Here is a 14,177-nt window from a genome sequence, read left to right as displayed (position 1 = left end):
CATCTTCTCTGCAAGGGAGACAGTTCATCTGGGATATCACGACAGCTGGGATTCCTTGAGTGCTTTTCCACCATGGATGAGACTCTTGCTGTTGGAAATAGGAATATTCCAATAAGTGAGTCATCCAGCATCCATGCTGTGAGGTGAAGCATGCCAAGGCTGGGATGAGTCAGATGGTCTGATAACCCTTATTCTCAGACTTGCTGACACAAAATAAATTCTGAAAATCTCAACAGGAATTGTCACAGTATTTAGTATACAAAACTGCCTCATTCAAGCCAGCTGGACAGTGCTCTGTAATACTGGGATGAATTTCCTAACTCTACTGTAATGGCTGCTTGCTTATTGAAGATCCAGTTAAATGAGAGGTCCTTCACTTGCAAGCTTTAAAAATAGTGGAAAGCTCCAACATTGCCTCTACAGCCCCCAAGACAAATGGTTGATGTGAATGAGGGATGGAAAGGCATTTCCTTGGAAACATCTGGAAAGAAAAAGGACACATGGAGGAGTCTTACAGACTGAGAATGACAACCTGTTCATTGAGGGAATGTGACAGGAGAGTGTGCTCAATGCAGTGGCTTTTGGAAACAACATCTGCATAAAATAAATAAAATATGCCATGTTCTGTGAGGTTGTTGGGCAAGAGATCAACTTCCGTTTTCGATTAAGAAGTATGAAAAGTAAACTTAAAAAAATCAGAGTTCTAGGTGCTTAAAAAAAGATACTTTTTAAGCCAAGGAGCTTAAGGAGCTGCTTTCTTAAATATCAATTTATCAGAGTTATCCAAATAAATGTTTTCATGTGTTTGAAGAGTAATAATTGCTCCTGAGTCTATGAAGACAAGAAGACAGAAAGATTTAATAAATGGTCATGAAGCTAAAACCAGCTGCTTGTTATTTATCTGTATTTGGGTAAAAATGAATTTTTGTGAAAAAACAAGTGTGAGTTTTCCATTTGCTTGCTTTTGACTGCAGCTGGACTCAGCAATCTTTTTGCTGCTTTTATTTATTTATTTTATGAAAATCAGTGCTTAAATTAACAGGAATGAGTGATATAGAGAGAGAAACTCAGAGCAGACATTTCATATATTGTACTTATGACCACATATACCCAAAATGGAAGAATATAACTGACTATTGTACACTAGCAAAAAGTTTTTGCATTATAGGCATCTTTGCAACTTATGTCTAATAGTTAAGTTAAAATATTTTTAGTTGCTTGTTTAGCATGCTTTTATCAGTTTTAATGACGCTGCAGTGGAAGCTGGGTACTTCCATAAATGCTAGTAGGAATTGTGAAAATATTTATAAAACTCTTGTTTTATAGAGGAAGTGCTACTGGGATTTGGAGGTTTGGGAGAGGAGTTTTGTGTTTTTTGAAGGATTGAGTTCAATTCTTTATTTAGAAAGAAAACCCATTCGTGAAAAGGAGTTGTGTTAATGTAAAGAGTTCATGTAAAATGCTTGTTCCGGCTTCTTGAAAGCAAGGTCAGTGCCAAGTCTGGTATCAATAGAATTCCAACTGGAGCATTCAGAATTTATCATTGCAGCAAATGTTTGTATTTGCAGCAGACAGAGAGGTTCTTCTAATTGCTGGCTTAGTCATGCAATCTTGTTCCTTCAGGCTCTGTTTTTTTCACCTGCCAGTTATGTCCCTCAGTGTTTTTCCAATGCAAAATGCCTGTCTGCTTACCCTTTTCTTATTGCCTGAAGAATGGAGTTCCCAGACATAATCCAGAGCATGATGCATTCGCACTTAATGGGATGAATGGGTCTTCTAAACATTAAGTAAACGTGGACATGAAAAATGAATTTTTGCACTGATGACATGAAGTCAGGATTACATTTTACCAGGGTGCTTTAGGGGTCAGGAAAAAGCCAACCAACCAAAGGCAAGAGGTACTCTGCTGCTCAACTGCATTTGATATTAAGTGAGATATTAAGTGAAGGGTTACAACTTCACTATTCCTCTGAAATCCTTTCTACTTTTCTGTTAAATGGGTAAAAAGGGGAGTGAAACACTGCATTTGTTGGTTTACTTCAGCTTATTTGGCTTCATTTCTCTTCAGTTGTCTTCATATGGTTTCTAACATATAAATGGAATGTATACTTCCTTGAAGGAGTTATTGTCTTGTGATAAAGACTAAATCCCGTATTTTGTAATTTAGTTACGAATTCATATTTCAGTCCATATTTGACATCAAATGGTCAGTCACCTAAGTGGTTTTGGTGCCAAATCAAGTTAAATCTGCTAACTTCTCCAGGGTCAGGGCTGTTGGAGAGCAGAGGGTGATTCTTCCCCCTCTCCTTCAAAACATGTAAATTTGTTGCTAGTGGCAACTGTAGGATACTGAAGTAACAACAGCATGTTTCCTGAATATATCTTATTAATAGAAAGATTAGAGACACTATAATTTAACATGCCAGAGAGAAAGGCAGAAATTAAATACTACAACATAACATGCCAGAAAGAAAGTCAAAAATTGATTTCCATTTTTACACTTGTGAGTAATTCTGTTAAAAGTAATCCATTGTGCAGCCATGGTGAGGGGAGAAAGAAGTCAAAATAGTGTTCATTGCTGTCACCGTATGCTGGTGTTTTCTGTCAGGTTGTCTTACTGGTCAGAGGTGGAGGATGCTGCACATAGAGGAGGAAGCTTTGCAGCATGAGAAGGGATTCTTGTTGCAGGAGGATTTGAAGAAGTTGAAGCTTCATGTGTGGTTTGAGAGACTAGCTTATTTTTTAACTCATTTTTTATCATTGCATTGGAGTGATATTCCATATCTGATGTACTTCAGGTGGAGGTTTTATTTTGATGTGTTAGGGTGTATATATAAGAAACTGTATTCTTCATTGAACAATACATAATACATGGATTTATGACAGCTCTGTTTCTCCTCTTTGGCTCTTTGGAGTTTCTTAAATTTTTTTAGCCAAAAGCTCTTGTGGTACCTCCTGATGAGACTTGGGTGTTGCCAGAGCAGTGGTGGGAGATGAAAACGCAGTGTGACCACCCCTATGCCTATGAAATACAGCCCCTAGTGAGTGCAGGCAAATAGGGCATGAGGAAAGGCTCCTCTCCACACAGGCCATTCCACTGGCAGAGTGGAATAATCAGTACGTGCAACTCAGGAACCAGGCACCAGACCGTGGTGTCTGGGAGCTGCTGACAGAGGCAATGGACAGAGTCAGTAGTTGGTGCAGAAGGGCACAAAGAGGCACCCTCATCCCCAGTCTCAGTAGTGAACGCGTGCTGGTTGATCTGGTCATGCCTCGGAACTCATTCCCCGGTAGCTGCTGGAGTCACTGCGTCAGCTGTGACAAGGATCTCCACCCAGACACACCTGATGGTAGGTGTAGCTCTTCAGGTCTCAGGTTGCCCAGTGCCTGATGTCTCTCTGTGAAGCTGGATCTGACAGTCACCTCTTTTGCAGAAGGTATGTTATTGATCTGTTCACTCATGTTATCAGTGACAGGACTTGAAGAAATGGCATGAAGTGAGGCAAGGAAGTTCAGGTTTGATATTGGGAAAAAGTTCTTTATCCAGATGGTGGCTGGCCACTGGAAGCCCAGGGAAATGGTCACGGCACCAAGCCTGACAGAGGTAAGAAACATTTGGACAAAACGTTCAGGCGCACGATGGGATTTCTGGGGCTGTCCTCTGAAGGACCAGGAGATGGATTTGATGATGCTGGTTGGTCCCTTCCAGCTCAAAATATTCTGTGACTTTAACATTCTCGGCCTTTACAACTCCTGACTGGTGACTTAGAAGTACAGGTAAGGTACAAGCTGCTGAGTATCTATTTATATATTTTTTTTTTGTGCTGCCAGGTGGGTCTGTGTTTTTTAATTAACTGTTGACTTTTTTCCTTTTGCAAGTCTATAATAGATGACTTGTCTGGAAAATACAACTCTGTGAGAAAAACAGTATTTGAGGAAGAAAAGGTATTACTTTTGCAAGTCCAGTTAAGCTGGAGGCTTTCTGGATAGATTTGGCTTCTGGTTTACTGTGTTAAGAGCATTTTAACAGAATTGCATTTGTTTCAGAACAAAGTTTTATTTGGGACTGACTTTCAGGGCTTGAAACCAGTTACTTCTGGGAACATGGTGTAACTGTATCAGAGAAAGGCCAACAGAGCTGCCTCCTAAACTTAGCAGATTTTACTGCTTCATCCTAGATGTGATTTGATGTAATGGTAGGCTGCTACTGGGTCCCCTCAGCTCTGCCCTTGGCAGTGTGCTCTTCCTGTGATGCTGGGCTGGGGCGGTGCAGTGGTAAAACTGCAGTACTTGCTGTGTGAAATGGCATTTGTTTATAGTAGCTGTCGTTTGGAATGGAAGAAGACAGCATTCCTTGGCATTTCACTTGGACTTTGAGTGTGCATTCTCAAGCCCATGGTGGCTTCTAAAAGACCAGTAAGATGGGAATGAAAAATTCATTCTGTGTTGCTGTTTGAGGTTACAAAAGCTACCATCTCTCAGCCTGCTCCCTTCCGGGAGGGATTTTTACTGGTGCTTCTATTAATGTTTGATGGTAGGATGGTATCTTTGGAATGAATGTTAAACAGTCCCAGGAGGAATTATAATTTTGTTTGATAATGACCAGATGTAGAAACTGCTTCATGCTTGTGACATACCAGCGCTCTTTTTATGCATAAATTTTCTAGAATTGGAGATAGTAAGTACAGTTTTGTACTACAATAAGAACACAAATAGTGCTATTCATGTATAGCAAAGCTGTCCATGGAAGTTCGCATCAACATTTTCTTGGAGTTGGTTAAAAACACATCTCCTTATGTCCTGTTTCCTTCTGGATTTGTAGACTTTGTTTCTGAAAACAGTAAGATGACCTCCGGTATAATTAAAAAGAACTATTAAATTACAAATAATTTATCATTACTATTAAATTTTAAAAATACTCTGAATTATAATCCACTTAAAATCTTACTTGCAACATTTAATGTAATTTTGTTCCTTGAGTGATAACTTCAGAGTTCTTTTGGTCTTTCTTACATTTTTTGTTGTTTATGTGTGTGAACTTATTTAGAAAGCCTTCATTTAAGGCTGCCTCCGGTTCAAAGAGCTCAGTGTTAGAAGGCACCTGTCTAATTAAGCTAAATTTGCATTTGAGAAAAAAGAGCAAGCAAGAATTCAGCTCATAAAGCAGACACCATTTGAACAAATGAGAAGGAGATCCAAATAGCTGAGTCTTTCAGCAGTTAATAACAGCTGTAAGAAATTTGTGTACAGAGATTCAGACTTTTAACTCTACAGAACCTTGAGAGCCTTGCCCAGGAGCATAAAAGCTTTTGCCTTTAGGAGCTGGAGAGGAGCATAGCTGGAGCTCCTTCCAGATGGACCGGCACTCACTAGTAGATTTTGTAAAGCTCCCATCTCTTAGGAGGCTTACAGCATAATTCTTCTGATGCTCACCCTCCTCCTTGTTTCTTCTTTTTTACCACTTCAGATTGAAATTCCCTGTAGAACTTTTGTGGACATGGCAGAAGGTTCATAACATTGTTAGAATATAGTTGATTCCATATTTTATTAGATAGATGAAGTCATTTAACCTGATTTTAATTGCATTTTCTGTTAGCAAAAATGTCTTGGTAGTGTTCATCTGAAAATATTCAAGGGGAGTTTTGTTTTCCCCTCAGATTGAGGTAGTTCTTAGTTTAATCTGACAAATTTTTGTGAGTGCAGTACAGTGTTCTTAGAGTGGGATTCCTGCTGTTGTACGCCTGTTCCTCATGGGAACAGGAGGTTTTCCTCAGGTAGTCTTCATCTGTAGCAGTCTTGCCTGCAAGACATTCTTACCCATTACTTCATAATGAAAACATATTTTTTGTCTGTGAGTGTTTCAGATAAAGAGGCCTGAAGTCTCTTGGTTTTTAGTAATGGAAATCATTCATTTGTTGAGGAAAAGAAAGGAATGTCTGAAGATGGAGTGATGGCACGAGGGCAGACCCAAGATGCACCTGCATTCCCTCTGGCCAGGAGCAGAGCCAGCAGCTCCTGGGGAGGAGTGCAGAGTTGTGCCCCAGTGTGCTGGATACTGTTCCACATTCCAGGCTGCTGGGCTCCACGAGTCAAAGGCAGGGTTAGATATCAGTCAGTTTTTCTTCCATGAGATTTTTGAGCCCTGTTTGAACTTCAATAACTTGTCGGATCCATGATATCTGAGGGGAAAAAGTTCACCTTCGTTCTTAACATCATATTGCATGAGTCTTTTTTTTTGAGTTTTCCATCAACTTGGCTCAGTTTTTGTGGGATGAGGCATTGGACAGCCATTTCCCATTTGCCTTCTCTGTATCTCTCAAGATTTTGTAGCTTTTCTTGGCTGGAGAGTTCTAGTATGTTCAAATGCATCCCATGTGGAAGGCATTTTGTGATTTTAATCACTCTCACTGCTCTTGTTTTACCTTTTCCAGAACAGAGGAATAGCAAATGACCCCACAACATCAACAAGAAAAAAAAAAGATTGGAATTTTCATGATTTCTCATAGCATAATATTCTCAGCATTCTAAGGTTTGAGTATTAAGGAGATTGCTTTTACTGTTGTCTCTTACCCAGTGGGAGCATGGAGCAACATGAGGGAGAACAGTAAAATTAAATTGTCAGAAATGTTGTGTTTCATAACAGTGGGCAGTTGATTTTTTGCAAGATTTCATGCAGGGTTTTGACGCATTTTGTTTCAGGTTCACTGTAGAGGAGAAATACTTCACCTTTCTTTGGTATTTTACTAAGTATTCCCTCTAAGAGCAGTTTAATAATAAGATTTAATTGTATTTTGTTTGGACTTTGCAGTAAATTTATTTTTGTCCATGGAAAAGACAGTAATTAAAAGAAAAAATGCTGGCTAGTGTTTGCTAATTGTTTTTAGTATTTTTTCAGTGCAATTATAAGGTTTGTCACTGTAGCCTGTGGAAATGGTCAGTTCTCTGCATACCTGCTGACAAAATACTGAGTCTAGAAATGGTGTGTCGTCTTCTTCTGTTAATTAAGTGTTTATGCTTGGATGGTGATGAACAATCTAATAGTGATAGACCACAGAGTACCAAGTGATTACTTCAGAAAAAAGAAAAACAGGTTTAATATTTATCTCTGCATGCATGTGTTACATCATGCATATCATTACAGCATTTTAGGAATAAGAAAGACTAATAACTTGAAATAATGGTTGCTGAGTAGCTTTTTATGTTGTAATAGTATTTGACAATTGCACTTTTGAAAAGGAAACTGAGATTACGGATGTGTTTATGACTCATAGGTTTCTAAATGGTTGGACGTTTTGATGCCAGCAATGTTTTAAAGTCTACTCAAACGAAAAAATAATTTACATTTAGCAGACTGTACTGGAAAAAATGAAATCTAACTGAATAAACTGTATATTCATGCCCTAAATTGCAAATGAAGATGCTGTTGAAGCATTCATCATAGCTTATCTTTGCAATTCAATAAAAGGCCACTAAGAAATAGCAAAACTGGAGTTCTTCTATTGATGTCCTTCCTAACACTGTGAAACTATGAATTGGCATAAGAGCAGGATTGGGGATGCCAGGATGAGTTACTCAACCTGTAGGCAGAATTTAAGTCATTAAGTGGAATGTCGGAGACTTGATCTTTACATATATCCTAGAAAAGTAAAAGTGAAAAAAACCCCAAAGAACGATAAGAATCTCTTGCTAAAAATTCTAAACTAGAGCTAAAAATTACCAAAGTTCAGAATTAGCAGTCAGACTGATGTAACTCAGCATGTTTCTTTCCTTCCCTCATCTTTCTGTACTAATATTTGATTGCCCCAAAAGATGCAAGCAAACCCAAGATCTTCCTCAGTTTAAAGCAGTGTTATGTTATTTGCCGACAAAAATCGTAAATAACTCCAGAAGGGAATACTTATTTCCTTCCTTCCTGGTGTCCTCAAAGGACAGTAAGAAAACACTTCTGAATGTAAAAATCAACTGGGATTGAAGACAGGAAAAATAACCTCTTTCAAACAAAAATCAAATACAGTAGCTTGAGAAAGACTCAGAAGAACCCTGTTTTCTTAACCTACTTCAATTAATTTTTGAACTTACACCACACTGCATTTCCCTATCCTACCCTGGACTTTTCTATAGTTGTACCATTTCATGTGACCAAAATAGTAACGTGGACATTTGAGGTCAGAACAAAGTAAGATGATGGTATCATCCAAAATAAGGAGTCCAGGCACTGATGGATGTGCCTGTGTTCCTGGCACCCTGCTTTCAGATATATGGATGAAGTACAGGCTGTTTCACTATGCATTCTTCTTCTTGCTTGTAGAGTCATTTAGGCTGGAAAAGACTTTTAGAGCCATCAAGTCCAACCATTAGTTTTTTATTTTTAAGTGTTCCTAGTTCTTGATCTGTGTATCCAAAATGGTCCTGTGCCCAGCAGATGAAGTTTCAGGGTTTGTAATGTAGGTCCTTTTGTGATGGTTTGTTGGGTTTAAGCTTTCAGATCGGGTGTAGGACCTGTCACTCTCACTGGGAGCTTGCTGGCACCACGAAACCAGGCTGGTTCATGAAACCAGGAGGGTCAGTAATCTGGTTTGTAGTAGGATTAGCTGGTCAGAGAATGTGCTGAATTTTCCATTTGCAGTTTACTTTCTTCTCAGTGTACCAGAAAAAGACATCTGTTGGGAACCAACAATGAAAGAGGGAAGCAAACAACCAACATAATTTTAAGTGGGAACACCTGCAAATATATTTATTTTTTATCCTACAAATGGATTCCTTCTTTCTCTTTTGTCTAATTGCATGTGGTTAAAAATGATGTAAATTCATTTACTTCATCAGATTTCTCATCATAACTTAAATCATTGATAAATTAGTTTAAAATAGCCCTTTTTAAATCTCACCATTTATTGACTGAAGAATTTTGTTATCTGAAAGGGGTAGCAGGCAGATAAATTTAGTATGCAATGCAGCTTGCAGTGATTTCCTTTTAAGCAAAGGCGTAATAGCAGCTGCTGTGCAGGTGGTGAGTGTTGCCGGTGGCATTTGTTTCTGACCAGCCATGTTCTCTTTGACACCAAATGGTCTGTCTGTCTGTCTTGATCAATTGCAGTGTGTTAAAAGGAAAAGGAATTATGAGGAAGATGACTTCGCAGTGGGATAAACATAAGTACAGTTTTTACTCATGATGATGGAAGTATTTGGATCTTAATTCTAGGTGCTGAAACATCAGCCAATTACAGGTTTATCTTTTTTTATTACGCGAAGGACAAAATATTGTTAATACTGTGTTTTTTTAGATGTGGTTAATTTGAAGTAGATGTAAATGTAATTTATAGCAGCTTTTGATGGCACAAATGCTTAAGTTATTTTGCAAATGTATTTTGAAAGTATATACTTTTCATTTGAAAGAGGTATGAATGCAAAAAAATAACAGCATCAACCTGTTTGGGGAAAGCTTTCTTAGTTATATGACAGAGAGGTCATATCACTTCAACCCTGGACATAAGTCTGTTGAAAATACTCAGTTTTGAAATGTGAGTAATTTGTAGTAACCAAGTACAGCTTTCATTGGAACAGGATATATAATATATTTCACTTAGGTTGGTTTTTTACAAAATAGGAGCTGCAAGACAAAAAAAACCCCACGTCTTGCCCGGTGGTGTCAGACTTTGGTGGTTTTGTTTTGTTTTGTTTTTAATTAATTAGTGCATGTTAAAGCATGTGATATGCCCTGGGATGAGCATTGTAGACTACCTAGGAAGATGAATTTTTTTTCTCTTACTTTCTAATAGATGTTTTCAGTATTTTGTATACTGATACAGCTTTCCATAGTGTTGGCAGCTGAGAAGTGCATTAAGGTTTGGGTCAGTGTCTCTAGAAGATTGTTTCTTGCTGTGTATTAATGAGATCTTTCCTCCTTCAGGTAGCAGGCAGGAGCTTTTAATAACTTGATAGTCTTTGCAAAAGTATTTCTTCCCAGATGTGCTCAACAAGATGAGTCTAACGTCTCATTTGCTCATCAGGAATTTCAAAAGCTCGTCTGTATCTGATTGTATACTTTGTGTCTTCTGCAAGCTCTTTCACCTGGGACCTGCTCGTGGTTTGGCCAGGTTCCTCTCTGTGCACGCCTCCCCAGTGTCCCAAAGGGGATATGAAAGGTGACAGTGAGAACGTGAGATGCTTCACTGGTTTTTCATCCCTGCTGAAGGGCTGGGCACTCCAGTGAGGTGGCTCTTTCCAAAGTGTGCTCTCTGTCCCGTTTCCAGGCCAGAGCCTCAGCAGAAAGCTCCCTCTGCACCCCCGCCTCCGCCACCGCCCCCGCCTCCGCCCCTGCCAGAGCCCGCCCCGCCTGAGCCCGAGGAGGAGATTTTGGGGTCCGACGATGAGGAGCAAGAGGATCCCGCAGATTACTGTAAAGGTGAGTGCAGTTCACCAGTGGTGGTGAGCCTAAACACTCTCATGCCTGTCTTAGTTCTTGTTCTTGAGGGATTTCTAAAGAGCTGATCTCTAATTACAGAATTTACTTACACAAGAATTAGGAACGGCTCTTCCTTTCAGGTCTTGATGCATAATTGTCTCAATATTACTTTTTCACTTAGCCATTGCTTGTTTATGCAATTTTCAATAGATGTACAAGTATGGCATCTCTGTATTCTTCCTGATGTCCCAATTATAGGAATAGAGAATAAACTTCCCTTGATTCATGTGAGTTGTAAGAGAAACAAAAACACCCAAACCAAGACAAACAACTCCTCTTGAGCTCCAAATTGTTCTAAAATGCTTTGGTGCCTTTAAGAGCATTATGTAAATTAGTTTTTTTAATTGTATCATTTATTTTTCCTTTCTTCTCTCACTTGCACTAGCCTAAGATGTTACATGTTTCTTTTCCACGTGGTGTCTTTCACAACTCTCAGCCTTGTCTGAGGCTCTCTACATCTTCATTTTAACTCAATTTCCTTAATTTTTGTATTGGTTATATTCAGGTTTTAAATATTGTTAAATGCATAAAGGCATGATTGCAGTACAACAGTGTCAGTACTTAAATTTATTTTAATGTCACTGCTAAAGCTGCAAGTCTGTTCCCATTAGGGTAGAATGTACACTGTACTTACATGAAAAATGAAAAATAACAGTTCTGTCAACTCTGGGTTACCTATTGTAGTAGATTTCAAGAATACTTACATCAGAATTTTATCTCTTCAGATCAATATTTTTGAATAGTCAAAAAGCACTGCATGCACACTGACTGTGTCTGGTATTCTGTATTCCTCGTACCAAGAAACATTTCCTGTGTCAAATGTGATAATGTCTTCTTAATCAGAAGTTTTTGTATAAGCCTGGAAATGTGCTGTTTCAAGGATTCCCCTTCCTAGCCTGGAAGAGTGTTTCCTGTTTGCATATTTAACAATGGAAGGTGACCATTTCATGCTGATGTAAGAAGTTTTATTAATGTATTATATTTCGAATGTATAAATGGCTTACAAATGGTAATAGTGAAAGCCAAACAATAAACTCAAACTAGATGTCAAAGTCTGCAGCAGGGAAGAGAAAAACATGTTGCTAAACCATGCTCACGTGTTTTGGTTTGTTTTTTTATTATTTGTGTTAAAACACATTTGTTCCGTAAGATAACTTTTCTGGTGTCTTCAACATGTTCCATCAGTGAATAGGGGTTTGTTTAAACATCTGTGTACTCGTAAACATCTGTATTTCCTTGAGATTAAGCATTTCAAAGCTCTGACTTTATTATTTCCTAAAGTAAGGGCTGCATTTAATTTCAAACAATCCGTTGTTGTCTGTTTTTCAGTATCCCTTGCAAAATGTCACCATCTGCAGAAGCTTGATCACAAAACAAAAAAATAGTCTAAGTTGAGAACCTGTTTATGAGTTACCTGTTTAACTAGAGCAGGTCAGTAGTGAGATCTGTATACTTTTGAAATAAACAACATTACACTAAGAATACTTGTAGACTTCCTGAAAAATTAAAGGGAACTTCTGTATGCATAAAGGTTCTTCTGAATTCTTCTGATCCTGAGGCTTTGAATTTTTTAAAGTACATTAAGGATGTTTCAAGCTTTGGTTCATTTGGATGTCATGATCATTACTTGTTTCTACGAGAGCAGTGCTTTTGTTGCTTCAGTAGAGGATTTGCTTATTTTCTGAACCTCATTTCCTGTAAGACTGAGCAGTGCATTTCCTTCTTTCAGTCTGCTGGCTTGGAACTGAAGGGAGGGTCTCCATAAGAATCTGAATTCCATGACCACATTGGGATTTGTTTATATATTTTATATTCTGTGTAGGGAATGAGTAAGTTATTTGGAATGGCTTTTAGATGCATTTTCCATTTTTTTGAGGGATGTGTTATTAGTTTGAGTATCTTATTCTGTTTTGGGTAATGAGTGGAAGGTAAAGATTTGGAAATTATCATCTATTATTGGAATGTCTCTTTTATTCCTTATTTTGTCTTCAAAATGGCAGTCTTCCAGGGTTTTTGACTGAGTCTCAGAGCATACTTATCTCTTCTCAACCTCATTCTGAAATTTTATAGGAGGGGATTTTTGATGATGAGTATATAATTATTTTTTTCAGGAATTCAACATACGGCCTGTTAGCTGTACTTCCTGCTGAGTATTTTTGTTACTACTTTTATTTTTTAAGGGTATGTTACTGTGTGCTGGGCTTGCATCTTGATCACATTACATGGTGATTAGTAAATAGTCATAGTAGTGTTTTTTAATGAGGAAATGGGATCAGTTTGTATTAGCACCTGATGTGAAAGAGACTGACTAGCAGCCATCTGTGAAAAGCAGACTGACTTCCGTTCCCTGGGGGCTTCCTCCAGGGCCTGTTTAAATCTGTAACATTACTTCTGTTTGTGTTATTGAATTTGCATAAAATGCTTTTCAAATATTTATTTAAGGAATGGAAATATCAAATGTCCAGCTGCATGATTTTTTGAGGGGTACTTTGTAAAGCTAGTTTTTCTTCTCTGAGAAGCCTTGAAACACTTGGTGATTTTTTTTTTTTTGCAAGAGTCTGTTGTGTCATGGATGTAACTGGAATTTTTTACTTCTCTGGTCATCTTCTCTGCCCCCTGGAGATGTCTCCCATTCATCCAGTTCACAAAGGGAATAATTCCCTATACAAACATAGAACAGCCAGCTACAATTACCAATACATTCAGGAGACATTCAGGAATAATGACCTCATTTTTCTGACCCTCCTTTTTGCATGCATGTAGCTAGCTAGCTGTGAGAGACTTTTTTTTCTGTGTGTTCTGCAGTACAACAGGGTGGGGTTTTTTTGTGTTGTGTTATCAGCAGTGCCACTTATACACAGCATATTTTCAAATGCCGCTATTGTTTTTCCAAACACACATAATTTTCATCAGCTTGTTACTTTTGCATAGATGCTTGCTTGGTACTAAAACTTAGAAATACTTTTGGTGTAATGGAGAACTTAAATGGTTACATTCATCATAGGATGACACCAGCTTTTGAAATACACATAACTAAGTGGGTTGTTACCTGGTTGTCCACAACCTGTAAATGCATATGTTGCTGATATGAATAATCAGAGAGTAACATGTACAGGATTGGTAACAGATTATTTCTAAAACTGCTCCTGCTGTGACTTAGGACAGTGGAAAGTATCTTGTGAAATATATATATACTCAAATGCTTTATATGCTCCCACTGTTGGCATCTGTCACATATGCTGGTGTGTTGTTACATTTAGTTATGACAGTGGTGTAGGGATCAAAGCAACATGATTTTTACATATATAGTATTGTTACGATACCAAGCCCCAGTTTATTAACTTTGGTGTCTGTCGGATTTCCTCTCTATGCTGTTTCCTTTTCTATCTTTGTTGGGAGAAACCATCACCAGTTTTGACCCTTTGAAACACAAGTATGCCAAAAGTTATTTGTAGAGTCAGACTTAAAAGGCTCTTGTTTGCCTAAACTATTCCTAGAAACATATTTTTATTTGTGATGGCATATCTGTGTAGAAGTCTCATATAAATTTTGCAGGTCATCAGATTTGATTCACTTCACAAATGCAAACCTTTTCAGTAATGGAAAGGTAGAATTCCTGTATGTTCTCTTAACTTTCCTCTTGCATCTATGACTTCATCATCCTGTGTGGAATTTTGTGGGAAAAAATTACCAAGTAATTATATTTTTGTTTGTT

At 38.1% G+C, this 14,177-nt stretch overlaps 1 protein-coding gene across 9 annotated transcripts in view; it reads left to right on the top strand.

Annotated features, from left to right (window-relative positions):
* The window catches only part of SRPK2 (SRSF protein kinase 2), a 129,245-nt gene that overhangs the window by 76,463 nt on the left and 38,605 nt on the right, over positions 1 to 14,177 (top strand). For 8 of the 9 annotated variants that reach the window (XR_010998966.1, XM_068189665.1, XM_068189663.1 and 5 more), the window contains one exon: positions 10,251 to 10,402. Coding sequence is in view for 8 of the 9 variants with exons in the window: in XM_068189665.1 (XP_068045766.1) it covers positions 10,251 to 10,402 (152 nt within the window). In the remaining variant the exon portion in view is untranslated. Of the gene's footprint in view, positions 1 to 8,388; positions 8,445 to 10,250; positions 10,403 to 14,177 lie in introns of those variants that run through there. The other variant, XM_068189668.1, reaches the window with a different exon arrangement.

This window comes from Anomalospiza imberbis, chromosome 5 (genome assembly GCF_031753505.1).
Source record: "Anomalospiza imberbis isolate Cuckoo-Finch-1a 21T00152 chromosome 5, ASM3175350v1, whole genome shotgun sequence".
Taxonomy (NCBI): domain Eukaryota; kingdom Metazoa; phylum Chordata; class Aves; order Passeriformes; family Viduidae; genus Anomalospiza; species Anomalospiza imberbis.
The sequence above is the reverse complement of the archived record's forward strand: the minus strand, read 5'-3'. Positions and strand labels throughout refer to the sequence as shown.